The following is a 27,272-nucleotide window of genomic DNA, read 5'->3' as shown; positions in this document are numbered from 1 at the left end:
AAACAGTCACTGCATAGCAACATAGTTTGGTGGTTGTCAGGGTGTTGCTATGCGGTTGTTAGTGTGTTCTGATTGTTTATAAACATTGCTATGCAATTATTAGGATGTTCTGATTGGTTGCAAGCTACACACTAACACACTAGCAACTGCACAGCAACATAATTGGGTGGTTGTCAGGGTGTAGCTATGCAGTTGCTAAGGTGACTGTTTTTAGCCGAGCGCTACAATGAATGATACCTCAAATCATGATTTATGGTATCCTGCTTCCCAGATATGGCTTGATTCGCCGGTTACTAAAGTGTTCTGAGTGTTTCTATGTAGTTGCTAAGTTGTTCTGTTGGTTGCTATGGTGATCTGTGATATTCTGGTCCCTAGATACAGTTCCTTAAATATAAGGTTATGTGAGTTTTTCTCTTGAACTGTCCACAAGATGAATATTGTAATTCATATAGCTAAGAAATATTCTAGCACACAATGTCTCGCACACATATAGTGATAGGTATCATTCACATTTGTAATGCAAAAATTCTAGGATGCACAAATATTTTATGTTTAAACTGTGCAAAATATGTTTTACAATGATTATTGTCCAAAAAATATGTCTAGTTTGAACATCTGCCATGAATGGAAACTTGGTTATTTGCATATCACTAATGTGACATAAAAGTGAGAAGGCTATAGAGAGAAACAGACAAAATATTACCATCATAGCATGCAGTTTTTCACTATACACACACACACACTTAAAAAAGCCCTAGATAAAATCCAAGAGTGTTTGCCAACCCTTTTTTTTTTAAAAAACTAATTTTGGAGAGGAGTAATTAGGAAATTGTGTCAGCATGTTTGTCTCAGGGAAACAACAGCTGATCTATGTGTGTGTGTGTAGGCACATTGTGTTGCAGTTGTACGTGGGCTAACACATGGTAGAGCAGCCCAGCTCTGACAGCCTGAGAGCAGAGAGAGAGAGAGGATGAAGAGAAGGGAGGGGGAAAGAGAGAGTAATAGCATGACAGAAAGCGAGAGAATCCGAGAGTTGAAGAGAGAGAGAGAGAGGGGCAGCCTGCCAGTGAATGGTAACACAGGATCAACTCTCAACCTACGGTAACTGCACACACACACACTCGTTACACACACATGCAACCATGCTGGAATGAACGGACTGAATTGTGGTCAGCGCATCCCAACTAAAAGCATCAGCAGAAGGCAACCGGTGAGTGTCATTCCCAGTGTGTTTCTGTCTAAATATTGTCTGTTTAATGTCATTCAGCTTAATGTGACAATATTATCTGTCTAAATGTAATTTGCTGCTTGTCACTTAACAATCTGACAGTACTTGGAAGACTTAGTTCAATCATGTTGTACAATCATGCCTGAATGAAAGTAACTATGTCTTGTTGTCTGTCAGTGATTTGTAAGCTTTTAATTCCTTTAAGCCTACTGCCTTTCTGCCCGCCGTCCTGACTAGATGACAGGAGGTCCGTAAAGCCTTTGTCAACTGATTTAATGGGGTCTGACTTTTAGACGGTCAGTTTGTTATTGTGTGTCAGGAGGCTTATTGCGTCATTGTGATGGCATCACCCTAGCCGGGGACACCCCCTCTCTTTCAGCTGACCGCACCGAGTGACAGGAAGTCTTGTAAAGGCTCGTACCTGCGAATGGTACGCACACAGAAAATCACAAGAGGGGAGAGAGAGGCTGTGCTTCTGTCTTCCACCCACATATATGAATCAGACTGCATGTGATTATTCTAGCACACTGCTTCTGTACAAGTTTGATACTCGTGTATCTCATTTTATACATTCTTGAATTTGATTCTGATGGGTTTCTGAAAGTGTTTAAGTGATTATAATGTTTAGTCAACTGGTCATTACATTAAAAAAAAACACTGACGGTGATCAGGACCCAAACATGAAGCGGAGTGGGTTATTTTGTGATAATGACTGGTTGATTGTGCATTATCTGTCTCATTATGGGGCTAGTTACCAAATTATTATTATAAATAAATATAAAATACATATTATTGGAGTTGAAATTATTTTATTATGTAAAATTAAAGTGACCAGTGTAATATGGTAGAAAGTATGGCTATGTACACTCAAAAACGTTTTATTTATTTATTTTTATATTTGTTACAAATTCCATCCGATTTGATTATTTTTTATTCATACGGAGCCCCGCACATGACATGCAAGAAAAATAAATAAATTGTGCACACAATTTACTAATTTGTTCCCTTGATTTACTAAAACGTGCACACGATTACTATTTCGTTCCCTTGATTTGCTAAATCGTGCGCACAATTTACTAATTCGTTCCCTGCACACGATTTAGCCTACTGTTTTTTTCCTTCATGCCATGTGCGGGGCTCCGTTAATTCATACTTAAAATTATTTAAAAGTTTGGACTTTTAAAACCTTGGAAAAAAAATTTTAAACAATAAATTAGTGTAAAACCTAATAATATTTGGGAATTTTAAAATGAAAAAAAATCATGAAAATTAATAATAATCTTAAAAAGTAATAAAATTGTATCCACTATAGACATTACTATTACTTTAAAAGGCATTAATATTTTCAGAAAATAAAAAATAAATAGAATTTCACTATTCACTAAAATTCATGAAAATGTACTGAAATCATTACTATTTTACATCAGAAATATCTAGTGAATTCTTTTTTTAAGCTGAAAGGTAAAATTCATATCTTAAAGCCATAAAATTTCAAATCAACAGACATTTTTCAAAATTTGTAATAATATGAAGTTATTATTATTTTTTTAACAAAACATGTTAGTAAAAAGCAACTACTGACTTTGACATTAAACAAATCTATTAAACACATCAATTTTAAACCATTTGTTAAAATATAACTGTTTCCAGCATTTGTGAGAGAAAATAAGTTACCTGGACCAGTCGATATTAATGCTTAACGGTCATTATACAAAATATTTGACAGCAGAAGATTGCAATTTTTCAATCAGAATCAAGTATTGCAGAGAGCTGTGTAATCCTTTTTTTATACTGCAGGGCTCTGATTTAGTTTCAGGTTTGTTGACAGCATTACATTGCATTTAATTTTGTCACATTCTTTTTTAATTGCAACAAAGTTTTGAAATATTTACAGCAATTTGGGTTGTTTATAAGCAAAACGGGTGGTGTAAGGAAGTAGTTCTATACATAAAATGAGTTTTAGAGTTGAAACCTTGTTTGATGGCTTGAGGTAATCACACACGTGCTTGTGGTGTAAGCAGAATAATTGGTATCAGACTGTCGAATTATTGAAAACTAATGCATATCTGAGGGTTTATCTCAGTAGTTCCTCAAATATAATAACTTTAAGTGTCATTACTTCGGAATGCTTTGAAACAGATGAATTCTGTTTTCCACACACTGTGGGCTTAAGACCCCAGGGATCTGACTGTTAAACCATTAGAAATTAGATTAGAGACTGGAGATTACTAGCTGTCTGTCTCTAGACTGAAATCTCTGTCAGACATGAGGCGGTGAGGGAGGTCGGGCAGTTCGGATGGGTTGTTTGATCAGTATTATCATGCACCATGAAACCTTTGATCTCTGATCTGTCCGTCTGTCTGTGGCTGAGAGGCTGTTTGCTGTGATTACGGCAGGATTAGGACATTTTTGAGTTATTGCGTTTCAGATTTTGAAGTTGCAATGTCAGTACTATGGTACACTGACTGATGGTATTACTTTTTTACTATATTCATATACCTTGGCATTTAAATGGTACTTTGATGAGTTGAAGTATATAATTTAGTATCTAACAGCCATTGTCATAGTTTTGTCATATTATATTTTATAGTAATTCCATAATTATAAAATACGATGGATTTACCCTGGTTTTTAGATATGGTAGTGGTACAATGAATAGCATGGATTTACAGTATATGTAATGATTACCATATTCATGTAAATACATGAATTCAATAAAATTAATTTCATAGTGTATACAGAGATCCCATGGTCATGTAAAACCCAGTAATATTATGGAATTTTAAAAAGCAAAAGTTGTCCAAATTAATAATATGCTACATCAAGAAATTTCTGTGTGGAACTTAAAAAAAAGAAATGTAATAAAAATTAATAATCATCAATCCAAATTATTTCCGCTATAGACATTTCCGTTTTTTTTTTTTTTTTTTTTATATTTTTTAGTTTGCATGACTTGGAAATAAAATTTAAAAGTAATGAAATTAAAATCTAAAAGTAATGAAAATGAATAATATTAATAATATATTAAAAATAATTATATAACAGAATTATCTACAGTGAATACAATTTTGTATGTTAAAAGGTCATAAATTAATATTTATATTAATTTAATTTAACAGATCATCTTCTGTAAATGTCTTTCTAAAATTAGCATGATTAAAATGAATATCTAAAAATCAAAAGATTTAAAAAAATATATTTTTAAAATGGAAGTCATAAAATATTTAATATCTGAGAGTCAAAATAAACTCAACATTTTTCAAATTAATTCTTTTATTTTTCACATATGCTAAGCTAGAAATTGCTGTAAAAAATCATAATCCAATTATTATAAAATTCTATGAAAATGCTAGAAAATCTATATGTGGTAACTCCATAAACATATACATATATGTATATCACATTATCAGTACATATATATCAGTATTGTCATCTCATGACTAATACCATGCAGCACTTTTTTGGGTACCTGCTTGTGAGGCTTGAGTCATGCAATCAGAGAGATAGAAAGGAAGAAAACAAAATGATTGGCATGGTCTGGAAGAGGAGGAGGAGGAGGAGAGGTGTGGACATTTTAACAGCTGATGGGTCTCAAACATGAAGAGAGGCTGAGGGCCAGCGTTTGCCCATAACTCAGCCAGCATTCAGCCTGTGCTGACAGTCCAGCTGCGAGATGGACGCTATTTTCTGCCGCAGCACCCATCTCAGGCCTGGCAGTGAGAAGCAGCGTGGGCAGGACTAACCAGTATGACCTTCTCCTGTTTGACGCCACACTGGGCGTCTTAATTCCTTCTCTGAACCCTGGCAGGCTGCTGTAATCTGAGCTGACTGAGGCAGAGAGGAATGATAATGCATCAGAATTCTGGATGCAGGAATTAGAGTTCCAGTCTGTGGGTCTGGAGTGCTTTGGAACATTAAACTGGGAGACATTTATATGCAGCAGCACATGTGGGTGTGTGTGAGTGTGTGCGTGTGTGTGCACGCTCACACTTGTGTTTATAATATCCACCCACTCACAGGCATAATTTATTTTGATTTATTGCATAAATGAGCTCTTCTCTGTGAGCATTTTTTAAACACTGCAGTTATAAAATTAAAGTAGTGTAAAAGCGTGTAGTGTGTAGCTTTCATTAAAAATTAAACAAAGCAGTTTGAAGTCATAAACCACAAAGTATTTTGCTCTATTATTGTTCATGTCCGGTGTGGTATTTTTAGAGTAGGGACAGCAGCAGGACAGAGAAAGAGGTCATATTAAAAGCAGGTAAATGTCTTCAGAGGTGAGGAGCCGTTCCCTGACCTGCCCTGTATAACCACAGTACAGCTAACTATGACTGTGAGGTCATTATTGTACTGTGAAAGAAACTATAGCTCTCATGCCTGTAGACTGCTTTTTTACTATAATGGATAATTCTCTTGTGTCACACTACTTGGTCCCATTGGAAATTTGCTGTAGTGCTATTACTATAGTGTGGGGGAACTATGGATAGAAGAGTGACAGTATCAGATAGAAAAACTAAATGATGAACATATTAATATACTGTTTGGTTTGTTTGTTTAATGGCGCAATGTACACAACTAGTCAAAATGTTATGCATTTCTAAAGATCGTAAACAATAATCTAAATGCTTATAAAAATTCTTTAATTAATTATTACCTATTTTCACAACTTTTTGAAATATATATATACACTATTGAATAAATGGATTATTTTATTTTATTTTATTTTATTTTATTTTAAATTGTTGACTGTTCTAAATGCTTATGGAATTATTTAATTAATGATTACAAATTTTCACAACTTTTAGAAAAAAATCTATATTCACTATAGAATGACTGGATTATTTTATATTTGTGACTTTTAGCCCATATTTGTTAGCTTTGGTGGCATCTATTCTAGTGTTCTCCTAAAAGTTGCCAATTATATATATATATATATATATATATATATATATATATATATATATATATATATATATATATATATATATATATATATATATATATATATATATATATATATAAATATCCATTATAGAATGACATTTATTTTATTTTATTTTATTTTATTTTATTTTATTTTATTCCTAATTCCCATTCATTCATTTATTTTATAGCCTTAATTACTTACGTTTAATTGAAAGAAATGTAAAATATTAGTAATTATTAATAATAAATATGTGAACATGTCTCTCCACAAATTTCCTGTTTCAATAGTAATTATGCGATCACAGGGGAAAAAAAAAACCTTTGGGGGTGATATTATTAATGATAAATTAATGTGTAATTTCCATTCATAATACATTTGTTATTCAAAGCTTTGATTACTGGAAAATATTAGCCCAAAATAATGTTAAAATATTAGTGTCTAAACCTTTAATTGGTAGTGTAATTCTTGTCCTTGTTCTTGTCCAGTAAAACACAATATTATCATGGTACTATGTCCAAAATGCCATGTAAAGTGTTTGTTATTGAAAACAGAAAATAATTATTGTATGTACTTTATTTATATATTTATTTTGTTAAAAAATAAATAAACAAACAAAATATATATATATTTAAAACATTAAGTTACTGTCACTGGTCATCCTAGTTTTATTCATAAATATTAGTTTGATTCTAAATATACCATTTAATCCTAATGCTTATTTTTTTTAAGTGTAAAAGAGTATGTGAGGACAGGGACATCTCTGAGTGCACATTCTCACAAAACCTGATGCACTACTGTGGGTAAATGCATCTCTCTCTGACATATACTGCTTAAGTTGCACCTCAAATTAGTAAGGCATCTTGTTAAGTGGTAAGACATTTAAAGAGATGATGGGTCGCTATCAGCACGAACACCAGTGTCATCAGGGGAAATGTCATTTTTGTTTGCGAGTTCGTTAGATCACAAAAACATATGCTTGTTTGCTTTGTTTGTTAGATAGCATTAGGCGCACAGACACTAACCAGAGCAGAAGGGTGCAATCTGAGCAGGAATTAATACTCTCAGGGCAGCCTGTACACATTTGCTGTCAGATGGACCTTCATCTAAGACATCACATGTCTTCAGAACAGTTTATGTTTAAGAAATGGACATAACAAGCTTGACATTTTAACCAAAGGCCACACGTGACAGCGCTTAGCACGCATGTTGCAATGGCCTTTCCACTGTTTTCCACAACTCTTTACTTGTCAGAGGGGGCACAAATTACACTTCAGCCAGATAAAGAGGGGCAAAACCAGGAAATATTGATTATAATATTGACAGTTTGATGTTTTTCCTAAGATGTGACCTCTTGAAATCTACATCTGTGACTTTTTGCCCATATGTGTTGGCTTTGAAGCCTATTTGTTAGTGTACACCTAAAAGTTGACAGTAAACTTTATTTGATTTAATTTTTACTTAAGTTTTATATTATGAAATGCTAAGTAAAATGGAAAATAGTGAAAATTATTATTAATAAATAAGAAATGAATGTATGGAAAAATATAATAAAATAAATTAATAACAAATTGCCACAAATTTCCTGTTTCGATAGATAATATGACAACATGGGGGAAAGGATTATTATTTTTTTTTTTTCAGAGCAGATAACATTCATACGTCATATTCTGTTCTTAGCCCCAGATAACCTTGCAGTCCACCTGTGACAGCAGAGTGTATATCTTGCTGGTCAAAAAAAAAAAAACAAAAAAAAAAAAAAAAAAAAAAAAAAAAAAAAAAAAAAAAGAAAATATATATATACAAATACATGTAACCTTGCAGTCCACCTGTGACAGCAGAGTGTATATCTTGCTGGTCATGTATTTATTTCTGTACAAAGGGGGGTGAGGTCTGTCTTTAGCGGGTTATTCTTACCCCAACAACATTTGCTCTGCAAGTCCTGCAAGTCCGAGGAATGGCCTTGAATGAAGTTTGAAGTATATGACATCAGTACTGTACTGGACAAATGTACAAAGCAGATTTTTACAGAGCACTGTAATGTTTTAACTCGCTGTATACAGCTTCATCTCTTCATAAATCAGATCAACACTTGCTTTTCATGCACCAAAAATTATTTAAAGCTGAAATTAATGTGAAAATACGTTGTTCTTTTCCCTTTTAATGTGCAGAGACATAATTGGCAATAGGGAAACATGTTTGGAAACCATCAGTAGTGTTCGCAAATGCATTAAATGAATGCATATTTCACCTAAAAATGAAAGTGTTGTCATTAATTACTCATCCTCATGTCGTTCCAAAACTGTAAGGCCTTTGTTCATCTTCGGAACATTAATTAAGATATTGTTGATGAAATCCGAGAGCTTTTTGACCCTCCATAGACAGCAAAGGTCCTACTATGGTCAAGGTACAGAAACGTAGTAAGGACATTGTTAAAATATTCCATGTGACAATGGTTCAACCTTAATTTTACAAAGTTACAAAATATGTTTTGTGTGTGAAGAAAACAAAAATAATGACTTTATTAAACAATTTCTTCTCTTCCGTGTTAGTCTTCACCGTGGTACGCTTGGGAACACATTTTCTTTGCGCTCAAAAAAGTATTCTCGTGACTTCAAAAAATTAGGGTTGAACCACTGATGTCACATGGACTATTTTAACGATGTCCTTACAACCTTTCTGGGTCTTGAACGTGGTAGTTGCATTGCTGTCTATGCAGTGTCAGAGAGCTCTTGGATTTCATCAAAAATATCTTAATTGTGTTCCAAAATGAATGGATTTGGAACAACATGAGGGTGAGTAATTAATGACAAAATTTTCTTTTTTGGATGAACTATCCATTTGAATAATGATAATATACTAAAATAATTATAATGTAATAAATGTAAATACATTTCTTTGTAATTATGTGTGAACTTTACTAGCAATTTCTGATTTACAATTGTTTCGAATTAAATTATTTTTAGTATGTTCAGACACTTCATAGCAGCTACATCTGCTACAGTCCAACTGTACAGACAAGTACCATTTTTCTCTAGAAAATGTAAAAATCATCACAACTAGATATATTGCCACAATAATAACATTTTGCAGCAACAACAAAACACACCACTAAAAAAACAACTATTTTTTTAAATACATGACATCATGAAAACTCATTTGAGCTGACAGCATTTAACACAACCTCTTCTGTTAAGTAGAAATTAAATGACCCAGCTGGTTCTGTCTGTGTAACAGCGCAGCAATGTCAGGCTCTTTATCCATTATTTATTGACATGAGACATTATGTTACACTGTCCGAGACAAAGCACTCCACGTGGATATATCTGATGCATGAATTATTAAAGAGTGACATGCCAGCTATGACAGTTATGGTTAGCTAGCATATCATGGACACCATCAACCAGCCCGCGCACACACACACACACACACACACACACACACACACACATACACACTTCAAAAACCATGTACATCTTTCATATTTTATGTTCACATTTATCCTTCAGGCATAGAGAGAAGAGCCCCACCAGCACTTCTTTTCTTTCTTCCAGCTCTGATGCCCACCGTCAAGTCACCCCCTTCCAAAACTTCTCTCATGCCAACCCACACATGCCAATCACAGCTTGTTACCAACCTGTTCTTAGTCTTCTAGACAGACATTGACAGTAGGTTGTTTGCAAGAATAGGTTGTTTATCCCTCTCTATTTCTTTCTGTGTCAGGATCATAATGGAGGAAGAAACCCTGCTCCGAGAGAGACTGCAGGCTATAACAGTGAGTATCAGGCTGGATTTGTATTCTTTTTGGTTTTGTGTAAAAGGCCATTTAGGTTTTATATTGGCAAGTGAAATATTATCACTGTATATATATTGTTATTTGACTTTGTTGTCAAGTTGATACTCACAAAACCTGTCTGAAACGTACAGTATATAACACATGAATTTTGCATTGTTATATCTGGTAATCTTGATAAGGTGAGAGTTTTTATTGTGTTATTTAACTAAAATCAGGAAAAAGTAACTCTCTTGTAGTCTTAACACTTCTATATGCTTAATGATATGAACCACTCAACCATTACTGGCCAATCAACAAATCTGAGAGATTAATCTATGTTTATCTACTTAAAAGTTTGTTGGTTTCTGTCAGTATATGAACTCTATTAAAGAACACTTGAAGAGTGTTTATGGAGAAATCGGTCCATGTGTTATTTCTGTCCACACTCAGCCTTTGAGCTGTTCATTTTATACATGAAGATATTAGAGAGTTAAAACTATTAGAGAGTTAAAAATAATGCTGCAAAGCCTTCTTCTCAAAAAGACTATATTAATTCTCTCTAGCCTGCATGCTTGTGGAAACAGCAAGACATTTAACTCCACTTATAGAAAAATAAACAACAAAAGAATACAGGGGTCAATGTGAAATGAAAAAAGGTCTAGGATCTAACATGACTCTGATTTCTCAACAGGACAAAAGAAGAATTCGAGAGGAGATAGAAAAGAAACGAAGAAACATTGAAGAAGAGAAATTAAAGCTACAATATCTAAAGGTATATTTTAATATGAATGATAATTATAATACTTACATAATTATAATTATTGTTTAATTACACACACACATAATTTATATCATGCAATTGTATTTAATGTATTTACTTTTATATAATTTTTATAATAACAGTATAATCTTACTGAGAATAAATTAAAAATATATTATTTATAAATAATGTATTCACAAATAATGTTTAAAATATAAAATGTATATTAGTATCTTTATAATAGGATACATAATATAACAATACAATATATAAAAATGATATATTATATAAAAATATAATTAAAAAAATTATATAAAAATAAATGCATTCACATATTCTCGCTATAATTTTATATGGAATATATGACTGTGTATATGGAATTTGTTTTTTATATAGTTTATATAATATGATAATATTACAAATATATTATTTATAAATCATATATACATAAACAAAATATATTAAAATAAGTAATAATAAAAATGTTATAAAATATATTAAAATAAGTAATAATAAAAATGTTATTATTAAAAGAATAATAAATATTAATATATGAATAGTTGAATGCATGTTTGAAAATAATATAATATAAATATCTAACATATATCTAATAAATATCCAACATATTTAATATGATCATTAAATTACTGCAGCAGAATGTGTTTGCATTTTGTGATTTTATTAGGTAATGTGTAAAGATGTAATTTATTATTAATTTACAACACTGTAATGTAAATAAATAAACTGGCTGACACAAGATGCTATGGTCTTGTTTGAACAAATAGAAAAAAACTCTACGGGAACAATGGCTAATGGACGGATTGAGTACCCTGAGCGAAGAAGAGCAGGAATCTGTGAAGGCCCAGACTGAAGATAACCAGCAGCAGACTAAACTCCTGCAGAGCAATATCGACAGGTACTCTCACATCTCCACAAATGAAAAGGGAAAAAAAAAACTAAATCACTAATGGCGTGCAGGGTTCACAGTTTCATCTTTAATGAGAGATTATTCTTGTTTAACCACTGTGATGGGCTTTCAGGGTCAGTCAAGGGTTAGACAGACAGACCTCACTCACAGTATTACATAAACTGTCTATTTACGCAACCCGCCTTGGCAGTGACAGCCTGCTGACTTACAACAAGCTTTGTCTGGAAAAAACTATTACGCAGGAGGTCATACCTGAAGCAGGAAGGATGACTAACACAACAACAAAAAAATCTTTTTCAGCTAGAACCACTCTCTTATAATGAGAGTTCCCATACAGTGCTGATAAACACACCCTGCCTGATTTCTCCCTGTGGAGCTTTATTTAGATGGAAAGGAAGTTTGTTTTCCAGCAGTTGTTAAGATCGATTTGAAGACCTTAAAGGACTCAAATCTCCAAAGAGCTTTCTCTTGATAAATAGACTCCACAATATGAAGGCTGCTGTTTAAATCAGATGGATTAAGAGTGAAAAAGCAATCTGATGAGAATCCCCACAATCACAGGACAGAGGAGGCTTGTCATCTCCTGTAAGTTATCTTGACGTATAGGTTCATGGCCCCAAACAAAACATAAATGAGGGTAATCATTCTGAAACTCTGAAACTAAAACTCAATTTCCAGTCTCATCAGCTCTCGAACAATACTGAAAAATTACACAAGGAGGTGCCATTAGAGCGACTTTCACGAAAGCAGCACTTTTTGTGTGTTGTTCTGAAATCAAAGTTTTTGTATACAAACAAATAATAAATGAATAATAATCAGTTTCCAACATGTTGGTCTGGGTCTGAATCAGGATTTCTGGAAACGATATAAATTCAAATTGTTTGCACACAGGCATAATTCACTCAAAAATGAAAACTGCGTCATCATTTACTTTCATTGTATGAGCAAAAACATTTGTGTTCTGCAGAGTAAATAAAGACTGAAGTGAGATTGAGTAAATCAATTTTTGGATGAACTATGCTTTTATAAGTAAAAAAAAAAAACAAATGTGTTGCATTATTTCATACAAATATAACTTAGCTCAACTGAACAATCCGCAAAAATATCAATAAATATGTATATAAATAAATATTTGCCTGCATCTTTTGCAGAATACAGCAGGAAATCGCGGTTCTTGAGACACAAGAGCTGGAGCTTTCTGCAAAAGAGGAAATTCTTCTGAAACAACTGAAGGAGGTGGAGAAAACTCCAGAGGACATCATAAAGGTATTGCTTGTGTAATCACTTTCAAAGGCCTGGAGACTCCTTACCGCTTATTACAACAGCGAGCCACTTAAATTAGATCAGCTTTTGAGTTGGGAACAAGGGAAATCATTACAATGCAGCATGCTGTGAAGATGCCCCTCGGTTTCAAATTGACGTCAAGATAAAATTGTTTGATGCCAGTTGCTGCTGTGAGGAAAATATCGGTTTGCGTGATATGTGATCTGGTGTGTTTTGTATGGTATGAAACTTGTTCTTTTTATCTCTTCATCACATCCACTTTTGGTACTGCACAAACTACTATATTTCCCTGCAGGAAGTAAACGCAAATATCTGGCCAGGTAAAGAAATTTTTTATTTTTGCTATATTGCTATTTGTACAGCATTCTTTCCCATGACACCTCCTCAACAGACTTACACATTGCTTCTTACAGAGGCAGTCCAATACATCTACACGGCCATACCTGAGGTCCCAAAGTCCTATACCCCCAAAACCAGGAGGAGAAGTGTCAAGCCAGGAAAACATGAAACTGATGAAGAACAGGAGAAAAAAGGTACAGCGAAGGCTTTTGTTTACACCACCAACTATTTGTTAATATAATGAGCACTTGAAATATTCCACAAATATGTTAGGATGTTTAGACAGTGCAAACATGTCATCAAACTGTCCACTTCTGTAATCATAGCAATTCAAGGGACGTAAATGCTGTTTTCATTTTTTAATGAAAAAAAAAAGTAAGATGTTATCCATGACTGTAATTATGAGCATGACACAGAATTATGAAAGAGGTCCAATAATGAAAATATCGCCAGCTGAACAGGATATTATATCTAGCTACAGACTGCAAGATGACACGATTTTTATTAAAGCACTGCTACAGTGTTTTTATCACAGGTAGGGGATATTTTTAAGCATATTAATCATATTATCTAGAATATTTCCTCCACCAAGTAAATGGCAGTAAAGATTAAAATTTTAACAAATGTTGTTCTTTTCAACTTCCTATTTAATAAAAAAAAAGAAAAAAAATGCATAATGGTTTTCACAAAAATATTAAGCAGCAAAACTGTTTTCAACATTGATATTAACAAGAAATGTTTTTGAGCACCAAATCAGCGTTTTAGAAAGATTTCTCAAGGATCATGAAACACTGAAGACTGGATTAATGATGCTGGAAATTCAGCTTTACCACAGAAATAAATTACATTTTAGAATGTTTACTTTTTGAGTAAATTGTAATAATAATAATAATTCACAATATAAGTGTTTTTACTGTATTTTTCAAATTAATGCAGCCTCTGTAAATATAGTAAGAAACATGTTTTCAAAAACATTTAACTACTGATAAATATTTTTTTATACAATTACGTTTTTTTTTTTTTTTTTTTTATCTCTTGATTTGGTTTGTGTTTAACACTGTTATTTCCTTCAGCAACATACACCATGAAGATCAGTGTGGAAAAAGATCTCCGCACTGGTGAGAGTCACATCCTTTCCACAGCCACCATCGCACCTCTGGATCTCCAACAACAAGGCATCAAAGTCTATGATGATGGGCATAAATCTGTCTATGCCTTGCCACCTGATGGACGGGACTCCCAGAACGACATGAATGAGATGAGCCTTCTTGAAGTCGAGGAACTTCTGATGAAAGCCTCAGAGAAGAAAGACCCAGCAGATGTGGAATACCACGAACCAGTGTTTTCAAGCCCATTCAGTCGACCTACAACCCCTCAGAGGACAGAAAGAGGCTACATCAGCCTTCATGGCCTTCAGATGCCCAACAAGAACCAGAGTCCCTTTCAGGCTGAGAACTTTACCAAACGAGAAGCCCTTTACATTCCAACCTCTAAAACCAACCAGTATTTGGTTACCAACCAACTGGCTCAAAATGGATCATATGCTAATAGTGAATATAGTGGCATAACCAGGATCAGCCCAGCATCTTCTCCCATACAAGAGTATGAGGAACAGCTTCGGATAACTCCAACAGCAGACTCCGGGCTGGGATTTGGACGGTTTTCCCCTCTGAATCAAAAGGAAGACTCTAGTGCCAACTTTATGAGCTTCCTCCCTCCTGAGGTGGAATCTGGTGAACCTGTTACCATGATCTTCATGGGTTATCAGAACGTTGAATCAGATGAGGAAGATGAAGGAATCCAGGCTGAACTGGTAGTTATAAGTGATGATGATGATGATGATGATGACGATTCTGAGGAAGCCACTTTGTCGTACCACCCTCTGGGCTACCACAGCAAGATCTTCAAACCCAACAGTATGGTGTACCGCTCTGAGATCAGGCCTAGTGCCATCAGAACCTCCAGCTCTGGAAGACAGATGCTTGGAAATGAAACCAGAGACCTGACAGACACAGGTACCATTCGAAGAGTGAGAAGACAATTTGGTTTCTAATTCCACACTAACTTTAAGTTCATTGCATTTCTCTGAGTTATTGGTAACCCTCTACAATAAGGTTCCATATGTTAACATTAAAGGGATAGTTCACCAAAAAATGAAAATTCTGTCACTAATTACTCACCCTCGTGTCATTCCAAACATGTAATACCTTCATTCATCTTCAGAACACGAATTAAGAGCGATTTAAGATCTGAGAGCTTTCTGACCCTGCATAGACACAGTGCATCTGAAATGTTCAATGCGGTAGTAAGGACATTTGTTAAAATATTTCATGTGACATCAGTGGTTCAACTTTAATGTTATGAACCTAAGAATACCTTTTTGCGCAAAGAAAATGAAAATAATGACTTTATTCAACAATTTCTTCTCTCCGCCACGCGTTCAGGAAAGTTAAGATAACTATAATGATAACTATAAAAGCATCCACACCAATGCATAATAAATTTCTGCCTTTATGTCACATTAATTGCTCAAGCTCATTAAATCTGGATGGATTTTGATTGGCTGTCAATGATTTTTACGGTGGCGGTGAGAGCTCAACGCGCTGCAACTTCAGAAAACACATGCAAATAGAAAAAGCACCAGCAAATCAAGAAAACATCTTCATCTGTTTGACAACAAATGCGCTGCAAATACTCAAAACACAACCATATAAAGAAACGCACTGCAAATACTCACAACGCAAACAAATAAAGAAGTTTATTTGCAGCGCGTTTCTTTATTTGGTTGTGCTGTGAGTATTTGCAGCGCATTTGTTGTCAGATTGATGAAGTTGTTTTCTTAATTTGCAGGTGTTTTTTTCTATTTGCAGTGCATTTTGTTATTTGGTTGTGCTGTGAGTATTTGCATCGCATATGTTGTCAAATTGATAAAGTTGTTTTCTTCATTTGCAGGTGTTTTTTTCTATTCGCATCGCATTTCTTTATTTGGTCGTGTTGTGAGCATTTTCAGCGAGTGTTGTCAAACTGATGAAGTTGTTTTCTTAATCTGCAGGTGTCTTTTCTATTTGCAGCGTGTTGAGCTCTCTTTTCCACCGTAGATTTTAGCGTTCATGAGCTGAAAAAAAGCTCTTTATTCTCACAGGAATGATTATTAAAACTTTATAGTTATTGTTATAGTTATCATCCTTGGTGTGAATGGGCCTTTAATCACCTTTTTCCTCATTATTATTTACTCAAAATAAGATATTTTGAGAAATGTCTTAACAACTGAATCGAGTTGGCTCCAGTGTTGTTTGGATTTAAAAAAGAAATTTATGGTTTTTTTTTTATAGCGTTTTCCACAGAAGAAAGTAAGTCATACAAATTTGAAACTAGATGAGAGTAATTTATGACATAATTTTCATTTTTGGGTGGGGAATTCTTCTAATGCATCAGGTATTATGAACAACCACTTTCATACCATTTATTAATCTTGGTTAATGCTAATATCTGCATATGCCAATACATTTTGAACATGTTTAGTTGTATAAATTAGTTAATGTATTACGGTTAAACATGAGTCACATACAGTATAAACAATTAGAAAAGTTCATTCTTAGTCCAGGATACCTAATACTTTTAACTGATGTCGAACCTTATTGTAACTTTAAGAATGCAAATAAACATTACTGACAGCCAGACCTCTAAAAATAATAGATAAGACTTTATATCAACTAAAATATCTGTCAGAGGAGTAATAAAGTGAACCCATCTCCTCAAGTAAACTCTTGCTGCTTCACTTCCACCTAGTGGTCTATATATTCACATTTTGTCAGGGTTTCATATGTCTGAAGCATCCACACTTGGAAAAATGCATGACATGCATGAAATGAAATGTACTGCTTGTCTTATAACAACTGTTTTGTTTTTATATGACTAATAATAATAAAATAAATATATGCTTTGATATGTTAACTTGCTGCTGTGGTACTTTTGTGTTAGAACATTGACTGTTTTTGAAGTAATACATTTATTATGGATTTACCATAACACAAAAATATACCATGATAGCTATATAGTAAAAAACTGTGAAAAACCTGTAAAAACTGTGGTAACACTGTCAAAAATAAAATATTCAGAAAAGAAATCCCATATTCACTTACTGGAGTAACAATTTCTATGGTATGGTGGCAGAGGCTACCATGGTAAATTTTGTGTAATGGCTGATAAAACATAATAGTTTTCTAAGATATCTTTCAGAACCATTATTCATTCTTTACACACTGTCTTTATTTTGTTTCATTATAGGTTCAGCCATTTCCGACAGCTAATGTGTGATTTAGGGTAGTTTTGTCTTTTTTTTCTCCACCAGAGTAATACACCGTTCCCATCCATCAGCTATAATTGAGCACTTTGTCCTTGGTAGCTTTTAAGACGCTGTGTCTGCTCAAGAGTTTGTTCATAGCATCTGCTAAAGAGAGTGTTATGTAATAATCCTTGGCTTGCATTACATAAGGCGCAAAATTAATGCTAAAATCCTCAACGTTCTGCATATTCATTGTTTTCTCTGTTTTGTCATCCCCTGATTTTGGCACGTCAATGCAGGATGAATGTGTTAACTACAATCCCATTATCTTCTCTAATGATAGGCCGCAGACAAATCAATTGATTGATTGGATCGTACTGGATTTTGATTGGCTTGAAACAAACTAATCACCTGCATGCAGAATATCTATGTGTGGTTAAACTGAAGTAATTTTACTGTCCTCTCCACAGCGCTGCCAATCAGACTGTCTCAGCTAGGAAAACACATGTAACCTCTTCAAATGTTGACATCCTGTATTTCCTGATGAGGATGAAAAGGACTAAGAGACTGATCTGAAAAAAAGAAAACAAAAAACTGCTTATGTCATGAATCATATTTGAGTGCCAAAAACAGCATTTGTTCATCATTTCATGTTGTACATAATGTTCTTCATTTGACTGTTCTGCAAATTATGCTGTTTGTTGGTAATATTTTTTTCTTTTTTTCTGTTTAAATCAAATAGGAAAAAATATCTGGTGACTTACTTTTGCACCAGAAATTATATTTCAACACTACGGATATCACAAACGGTTGAAAAAATACAATATGCTGTATTTTTAATCAGTGGTGTTGTCACATTTTCCAGTACAAAAAAATATATAAACATCCCTAAAAATATATACATTAACTTTTTTATTACTATTTTAAAAACAGTAAAAGAGAATATAAATTTTTTGTTAACCATAAATTTAGCCATTTTTAGAGAAAGAAAAATAACCAACTGAGTAAAAAAAATATATTTAAATAAACTTTTATACAGTAAATAAGTTACATTCTTTTACATAAACAAGTTTTAGTATTTTACACATTTTGCTTTGGAAGTAAATTTATCCTGCCTTACAGTAAAACGGCAAAAACATTGATTATTAATATTATTATTATTATTATTATTATTATTATTTTTTGCAGTTGACATGATTCACATCAAAATTGGTCTAAAAGAAGTAGCAAGTGTTTACATCTGCAATATTATTTCTGAGGCACTTGATCTTCGACTTGGGCACTGTATCAGTGCAGAGGGCAGGTTTTGAGAGGACAGTCATAAACCATATTATGGCCGATTCTCAAAAGATGAGAAACCCATTACATTAAACCTTGAGAATATGCTTGATTGACAGAAAGATTTAAAGAAATTCCTTGTGTGACTGTGTGTGCGTGTGTCGGAACGGCTGAGGCTGCTCAGCTATTGGCTGTTTCTGGTACATTCAGAGTAAGTCACAGTCTCTGTGGTTACAGAGAAGCAGAGCTTCAGCCAAGACAGATTCGCTGAGCACGTACCCTGTCCTCTCTCTGCTCGTAACACAACAAGATAGGACACTGAGAACTTTATGAATAGTCAGACTTCTACTTTATGAAAATGAATATGGGGTGAATAAAGTTGTTTAGGTGTCATGCTGTTGGAGATTGTGCTGGATTGCTGTTATATTTTCTTCTGGGGTGCTGTAAAGAATGTAATATTTTTGAGATGCTATGACAAACATGATAAACTCACTGGATTTGTGTTGATGTGGTCTAAAGAGACTTGATTTTTTGCAAACAAGTGTGTGAGAGTGTGTACGCTTGCATGAGGTTTTTATCTGCAGTCTTTAGATTTAGATTTAGATTTAGATTTTTGTTTGCTCTTTCTACTGTATTTTTATATCAGACTTAATATTGTTGCATTATAAATGTGAGAAATAAGATCGAAAAAGTACTTGCATTTATATTTGGTATGTATATTGTTAAATTTTTTATAAGATGGCATGTCATGGATTTTTAAGAATAATGGATCAGTCATATCAATAAAACTCATTATTTTAGTCTTGCATTCATCAACGCCTTCTCTGATTCAATCCTTAAGCGTGAAAATGTTGCATTCACTGTGGAACAACCTGAGAAACAGAAGCTGTAAAAAGTGTGAAAGCTGTGCAGTAATTAATCCCAGGCTGCTTGTACAAACCTCAAGCACTTCAGAAAATGTGGAATACGAGATCTGAGATGTTGTCAGACAACATCAGCACTGGGCTTCTCAGCTGAATGTGTATGTGTGTAGGTGTGTGAGTGTGTGTTTTAGAGTGAATTAAAGTGTCCGCGTGGGTGAGTGGAGGCGTGTGTGTGCGTGTGTGCCTGGGGTAAATGTGAGACAGGGATGGATCCTCTTTGGAAATGATTACAGATGAGAAAGTCTCCTGCTCCATTTCACACTCCCATTAATGCAGAGAAGAGCAGAGAGCTACCACATGAACTCCTATTAATATATCAGCAAAAATATGGGTAACATTCACTAAGACTGTATGCATACATGTATTCATAAAATCCAGTGTTCATACTGGCTTATAATACAACTTATATATATATATATATTAAGTTGTATTATACTTTAGACCTTGACCAAATATGAAAAGGAATATTAAATGCATATATAATATAAAATGATATATACAGTATGTGTATAAAATCATGTTTATAAAATATTAATAATATTAATAAAATATTAATAGCAAATTATGTTATTATTAATATTAATATTTTATTAATATTATTAATATTTTATAAACATGATTTTATACACATACTGTATATATCATTTTATATTATATATGCATTTAATATTCCTTTTCATATTTGGTCAAGGTCTAAAGTATTATTTGTTCTTCATTCACATATATTTATTCATATTTATTCTGTTGCTGTATTAAAGCCACTTTTTACTATTTACAAGCAGCTTCACAAAATATTTTCTCAAAAGGTACAATGTAGTCAATTTTTTTATAGTCATGTGTAAATAAAACAAACACTACAATTCAAGTAATATTTCCATTCAAGCTGATAAATCTCTCAAAATTCTCCATTTGAGACATTTGTATCTTAGTCTGCAGTGCTCTCATGCTGCATAGTGACATTTTTTCTCATCTAAGAACATATCCAAGGGCTCAGTGCCAGTCACATATGTCTGAATGGCCACCTACGCTCTGGCCCCCCAGCACCTGTTACTGTGATGCTCCACGCAGGTTATTATTTCATTCTGAATAGAGCAACCTTGAGCCTAAAGTGCTCTTTTTCAGTGGCTTATGCTCACACAATAATGCACACAACGTTTTGATACTGAAACAGTTCAAAAATGTATCTTTCAATTGTATTTATTAGTGATAGCTCCACCCCAAACTGTTGCATTCCCCATGACATCACTTCCTAAAAGAAGTCATTTAAGGAAATCCATCAGAAAGTGACACATGACCTCACTGACAAGCCACTTATTGATCAGTTAGCAAAAACAATGGCGCGACAAATCAGAGTTGAGTGTTTGTACCAGGAAGATGCCCTGAGGTGACCACTCACGCCAACATCAGTGACATCAGACCAACTCGCAATGACATTTCTGCCAATAACTCCAATATCAGACCAAGTTCACTTCCTATCCATGCATCCACAACATATTTACACAAGCCCAGAGTGCTTACGGATTCCACTGAGAAGATTTTCTTGGCTAGGTGGAGATGATCTCCTTCTGGCTCCTGTTTATAAAGCTCACGGTAGGTACTGGGACACGCTGGTACCTCCGTCTGCCTTCAATGCAAATGTTATTGTCACTGCATAATTTATGGGATACAGATTGTCATGACACAAATGCTGAGACGGAGAGGGTGTGAGAGTGTTGAAGTGTTCTAACAAGCTGAGCTGCTAGAGGAGGAGTCGGGTAGGGGGGTGTTGCCATGGTAATTAACACTTTACGCTTGTCATTTTCATGAGGCTTTGTGCCTTTGTGTAGCTTGATTGGGGTGAAATGGGCAGGCGCTGAAGTGGATGGTAATTTCACATAATTTTGCCTGTTTTTAGTGGTCGCATTAGCATGCCGCTTGAGTTTTGAATGATTGTGGAGACTTTCATGCAGTGGTGGTAATTATACCAAATGGGCATCAAGGAAAAGCTAGACAGTGAAAGTATTTCAAGCCATTTCAAGTGATGTAAACAGCTTATGAAATCTGTGAATGGCGTTGTCAATTTGTGCATTTTGATTTCAGCAAAACTTCCATATATCACGTTACGTTCAGCATAAAAGTGTGTAATTGTGGCTTTGATGTTCTGAGAAAAAAAAAAAAACCTTTCTAATCCCCATGGCAGCTGATTTCATCTGTCAGAAAGAGTTTGAGCATTAGATCACACACCACATTGGCACTTGGCAGTTGGTACGAATGAGATCAGAAAAATCCATGTAAACAAACCACGCTGCCATGATCAAATGCTCTGCAGTGGCGCATCAACAAGACAAGACAAATAACGACGTGCAATGTGTGATTGATTGTTAATTCTCACATAATATGCCCTCTCAATTTGTATAGAAATATGAAAAAAAAAAAAAAAAAAAACAATATATGAAAAAAAAAAAAAAAAAAAAAAAAAAAATAAATATATATATATAAGATATATATATTAATATATCTATATATATATATATGTATATATATATATATATATATATATATATATATATGTATATATATATATATATATATATATATATATATATATATATATATATATATATATATATATATATATATATATATATATATATATGTATATATATATATATGTGTATACATATATATATATATATATATATATATATATATATATAAAACCTGTGGTTAATGAGGATGTTCAGTCACCCTCAAGGGATTTTCTTCTTTCTCTTCCTTTCCTGGTCTGATCCAGAGCCTATGCTAAATTAACTGCGGGACAAAAGTTTCGTGCATGAGGAGAAGAGCCAGTTCTGCAGTCTTACATAATGAATATACCTATTACTAAAACCCACTTTTGTGAAAAGAAAAAATCACTGTAATAGTAAACAGTTGCTTCCACTTTATTCTTATACACTGGAATAATCTCTAATAGGGCATAAATGTTGCATATTTTAAATAAGAAAGCTAAGGTGAATTTCAAATGCCTGTTTGCACACGTTAAAAATAGCTTTCACACTATGTGTTAAACAGATGTAAAAGGGTGCGATTTGGCAGAGGCACTTCAAAAGGTAAGAATTTTTATGCCGAATGAAACTAACACTTAGCCTGGTTTTTGAAGTGCTGTGCAGTTACAACAACATGGTGTCTTTCAACACTTGAGCCTCAAGATTAGGGGAAAAAACATAGGTGTTGCTTGACGTGTTCAGAAATGCTTTATTAAATCTATGCTCCCATTAGAATTTGTGATTATGTGATCTCATTTCTACTTAACTGAAAAAAAATGGATGAAGCAAGCTACTTTGAGGTTATTTCACTCAGAATACTATCCTAAACGTTTTTGTTTGTTTTTTTTTTTGTTTTTTTTTACATTAAATAGGCTGTTGTGCTTCCCTGTTTCAACTGCTATTTTGCATCTGTTTTAATTTAGAACAGGTTCATACAAGTCTAATGCTCGAGCGAATTAATCCCATGAGCCAGCTCTTTTTAGTGAATCACAAAAAGCTTTACATATGAAGCCTGAATCCAAAGTAATGCTAAAATAATAATTCATAAGAGTTGGATCATTTAGTGAATCAAAACCAGCCTGATCCAATACCTCAGGAAGTGAGTCCGTTTTTTAGGGATACAGAAAAACTTATGAATCAGTTGGAGCAGTATCAGTCTCACATAGCCTACTTACTGATCGCAATTCATTCATTTTGTTATTCCAACTCCATTAACCATTTGATACCATATGTGTAGGGCTACTGTAGAGGCAGTGTGCCGCAATTTTTTTTTTTGTGCATTCTTATTTAAAATTAACAACAGAATCGCATTTGTTCCTCAAATTGGTAATGGAACCTTTAAAGAACAGAAATAAATTACTCAACATAAAATGCATTCAATTGTGCCACAATTTCTAAATATTTTAGTGGTTTTCATTTATTTGTTAAAGTTATCTGTCAAGCAGGTTTTAAACTCAGAACCTCTTGCAAGGAACATTACATAAACCACATCAGCTCAAGCTCAGGTAACCCCTTAAGACTGAAAACTTAGCCCTGAAATAAGCCCTGAAATCTTTCTCGGAAATTTAGCATTACATAAGAACTGTACTAAACATGAGTGGGTGCAAATTAACTTTGATATGCTTTGAATGTTATGGTGATTAGGGAAATCAGATTTCTTGGGAAATGAGGTTTTGAATTTATTTGTCATCTTTTTCTCTTGCAGGGAGCTACGACGGAGACTGAAGAGGTGGAAAGACTGAAAAAGATCGCAGGTTGTTCTCATCCTGAGAATCCAGAGCATACAGAGCTGAAGTCCCTGTCTGAGCCTGTAACCATGGAGACAAGTGAAAACTCCGGCACAGCAAACATAATTGACTGTGAAATGGAAGTCCTGGAGACTGAGTTACCTGAGAGCAAGGACACAGGAAACAAAGATGAACAAGTCTGTTATGATGCTGACATTTTAGAGTCCATTAGTACAAAAGTTGTGGCTGACATTCTAGCAGGCTTACCTCCTACGGAGATCAAGGTTGATGATCTGGAAGATGTTTACAGTGCGAAAGAGGCGCTTGTCTTGGAGGATACTCAAGAAGAACTTTATCGCAATGAGTCAATTACCTCTTCAATATCTGACACTCCATCAAGTGTTGAGAGCGTGTATGAGAATGATGTCACGCATAAGAGACAAGATTCACTAAGACAGGAACCAATGGAGAACATAGCACCCCAACCAGATGATGTTGACGATGGAGATATGTTAGACCAATTGGGTATTGACTCACAGGAAGCCATCTTAGAAAGTTTTGGATATGAAGATCCAGAAGAAACCATCCTTGAGCACTACATCCGAGAGGAAGTTCTGTCAGACGTCTCCACAGAGTCTTGCCATGACCCAGATGAGCTAGAAGAGTGTCTTCAGGTCGAAATAGCTGCGGCGTCATCAGACAGCGAAACCGATGAGAAATGGAGGAGCATCTTCTCTTCCTCCATAAATAAGGAAGATGATGATTCCTACATTGACAGTCTTGAGCTGAGTGCAAAAGAACTCTTTATTCAAAAACCTACAGTTGAGAATACTGAGGACATTTCAAAGGAAACTGAAGAGCTGGAGATTCCGGTGGGAGAAGAAGTGCTAGAACAAACGGGAAATGAGCCAGTTCAGCACCCGGAAGAAATATCTTACAATGCTTCCACACTGTTCCACGGCTTGTCCAAGATTTCCGAAGACGATGAGGAGCTTGGACGAGGCTCAGCAACCCACAAGAGCAATTCATTTGATTCCGTCAAATCCGATTCCAGCAAAAAGGTGCCGAAAGATTATTGTGTGATTCAGGAAATGAAAAGCGAGAACGTCAGCACAGAACATGTGGATTTCAAAGTTGCTCGCCAGCAGTGGCTAGAGATCGAAGAGCAAACAAAAAACTTGACGCACCACCCAAGCACACCAACAACTCGATCTGGCACCTGCCAAGGTAGTCACAGTTTCATGTATACACCTGTCCGCAACATCGAAAGGCCGAAGAGGGATCTTGAGAGCTTGTCGCTTGTAGAGGATTACACCCAGTTCAGCCCTTGCTCTGAGGATTCAGGTCTGGACGACTCTAGTTACAGATCACCATTTGATGATCCAGAGACCCCAATTGAGAAGGAGATTCGCCTTACCTTGGAGCGTGAGGAGAACCTAAGGCGTGAGAGGGGAATGTCAAAATCATACTCCAGTGACTGTGTACAGATAAGGGCGAGATCTGTCAACTTGAACCCTGGAAAACTATGCCAAGAAGTCGATGAGAAAAGGAAGATGTTAGAAGACCAGGATGATGATGGAGTTATATCCAAATCTCTCAGCAACAAGACGCCTTCTTTCATCATTACCTCCTCACCAACCAAGAGCGCACAAAAACAAGACATGGCCGCCAATAACATTATCATCCTCGAGCCCGAGCCTTTCCCTCCAAGTCCAAGGCACGGAAAGATGGTGTCCTCCAAATCTGCTGACTGGAGATCTGAAGATACCCCTAATGTCATCATTTTGGAAACATCGAACCTCATCATTCGAAGTGCATCTGAGTTCAACTTGAATTCTGCCTCTGAGGAAACCCCAGAGAAGATGTTCCTCGACAACCCGTTTTGTAAGCTGCGGTCCAGGAGTACGATATCTCTAGTTGATGAGGAGATTAAGATAGTGAAGCAGCGGGAAGAGGAACTCAGGCGTCAAAGAGCCAGTGTCTACTCAAAGGATCACTTCCTAATGTCTCCAAACCGTTTGGACGGCTCATCGTTTACAGGTATTTCATGCCAAGAGAAAAATACAGAAAGAATTTTTCATTCTGACTACATCACTGAGACTGCAAACAATGCAAGATCTGTTTATTATTGCTTGTTAATTTAATTTCAGATGATGTGCCAATTAAATGTAAATCATCCCCTTCATCTCCAATGAAAACATGCAGAATGGATCGTTCAGCTTTGTCATGTGATCATCGGGTAAGTATATGTAAATATACATGCAGTGTCAGAGCAAAATATATCGGATATCATATCGACAACATGGAATTAAAATGATCGGTATCTTAAATGTATTAGGTTGCAGATTTTTTTTTTTTTTTCAAAGAAAAAATAGAAAATTAAATCACTTTTTTTGTTCTCTCACCAGTTTCCTGAACCCTACACTGGAGGCCGACGTAAAAGTGCCATGGCTCTGCGCTGGGAGGCAGGGGAGTTTGTGAACAATGAGTAGAAATGCACACTGACGTCAATTTGCAGCTGTTTTACGTAAGAGAATTTTCAATGCTCAAACTCGTCTGTTTATTGTGACAGCATATACACCTGCTACTGCTGCTTGTGTGACTTTGGTAAAGATCCAGAAAAAAATCTGCATACGCCGAGATGCCTAAATGTTATTTGAATGTAGTTTCATGCATATTTGTGATTCCTCTTTAATGAGGTATCTGGAGAGACTTATAAACCATATTTTTAATGTTTTGTCTACAAAGTTAAAAAGAATATGTATTGTATATTCATATTGTATTTTCTTGTAAGGCAATGTTTGTATATCCCTAAATTATATGAAAATATGAAGCAGTATTACAAGGTTTTAGGATCAAATTTAAGTGAAAATGTATACAAAATGGAGGTATTTTGTTAAATATCACTGAAAACAGATCAATTTGGTATCTTTTGTCAAAGGGACATTCTTTTTAAAAATAATTAATCTGATTGCTCTAATAATATAGGCCAATTTTTGAACGCAATATTCTGCGTCCAGATTACATTTCAGTACTTCAGTTACACTCAGTATGAAAACCGTAAATCTATTTAATAATTATACTAATCTTAGAAAATAATCTATTATTTAAAAATGACCTGTTGCTTTGTTGTCTACAGATAATGTGCATATTTATGTCAAACCGCCATGCTTATAAAACAGTATTGCTTGCTAACCTTTGAATCCATGTCAGTCTCAAGAAAATGAGCTTTGCATACCGTTTGAACAATCCTGTGTTCAGAAATAAATGTCAATTAAAGTCAACATTCAAACTAC

At 34.5% G+C, this 27,272-nt stretch overlaps 1 protein-coding gene across 4 annotated transcripts; it reads left to right on the top strand.

The window, feature by feature from the left end:
* The first annotated feature begins 905 nt into the window (after positions 1-905).
* Positions 906-27,256, top strand: palmdb (palmdelphin b). Of its 4 annotated transcripts, XM_042751857.1 has the most exons (9): positions 906-1,210; positions 9,876-9,927; positions 10,619-10,699; positions 11,473-11,603; positions 12,767-12,881; positions 13,195-13,219; positions 13,313-13,432; positions 14,312-15,253; positions 17,994-19,111. In XM_042751857.1, the coding sequence occupies exons 2-9, from the start codon at positions 9,883-9,885 to the stop codon at positions 18,032-18,034; spliced, it is 1,500 nt and encodes a 499-aa protein (XP_042607791.1). In that variant the 5' UTR covers positions 906-1,210; positions 9,876-9,882; the 3' UTR covers positions 18,035-19,111. The 4 variants fall into 4 exon arrangements, with proteins under 4 accessions (XP_042607791.1, XP_042607787.1, XP_042607788.1 ...); XM_042751853.1 differs by lacking the exons at positions 13,195-13,219; positions 13,313-13,432; positions 14,312-15,253; positions 17,994-19,111 and adding exons at positions 23,955-26,016; positions 26,127-26,215; positions 26,385-27,256 and having other exon boundaries at positions 965-1,210; XM_042751854.1 differs by lacking the exons at positions 906-1,210; positions 13,195-13,219; positions 13,313-13,432; positions 14,312-15,253; positions 17,994-19,111 and adding exons at positions 3,559-3,699; positions 23,955-26,016; positions 26,127-26,215; positions 26,385-27,256.
* Positions 27,257-27,272: the final 16 nt, after the last annotated feature.

This window comes from Cyprinus carpio, chromosome B24, assembly GCF_018340385.1.
Source record: "Cyprinus carpio isolate SPL01 chromosome B24, ASM1834038v1, whole genome shotgun sequence".
Taxonomy (NCBI): domain Eukaryota; kingdom Metazoa; phylum Chordata; class Actinopteri; order Cypriniformes; family Cyprinidae; genus Cyprinus; species Cyprinus carpio.
This window is presented reverse-complemented; position numbering and strand designations above follow the sequence as displayed.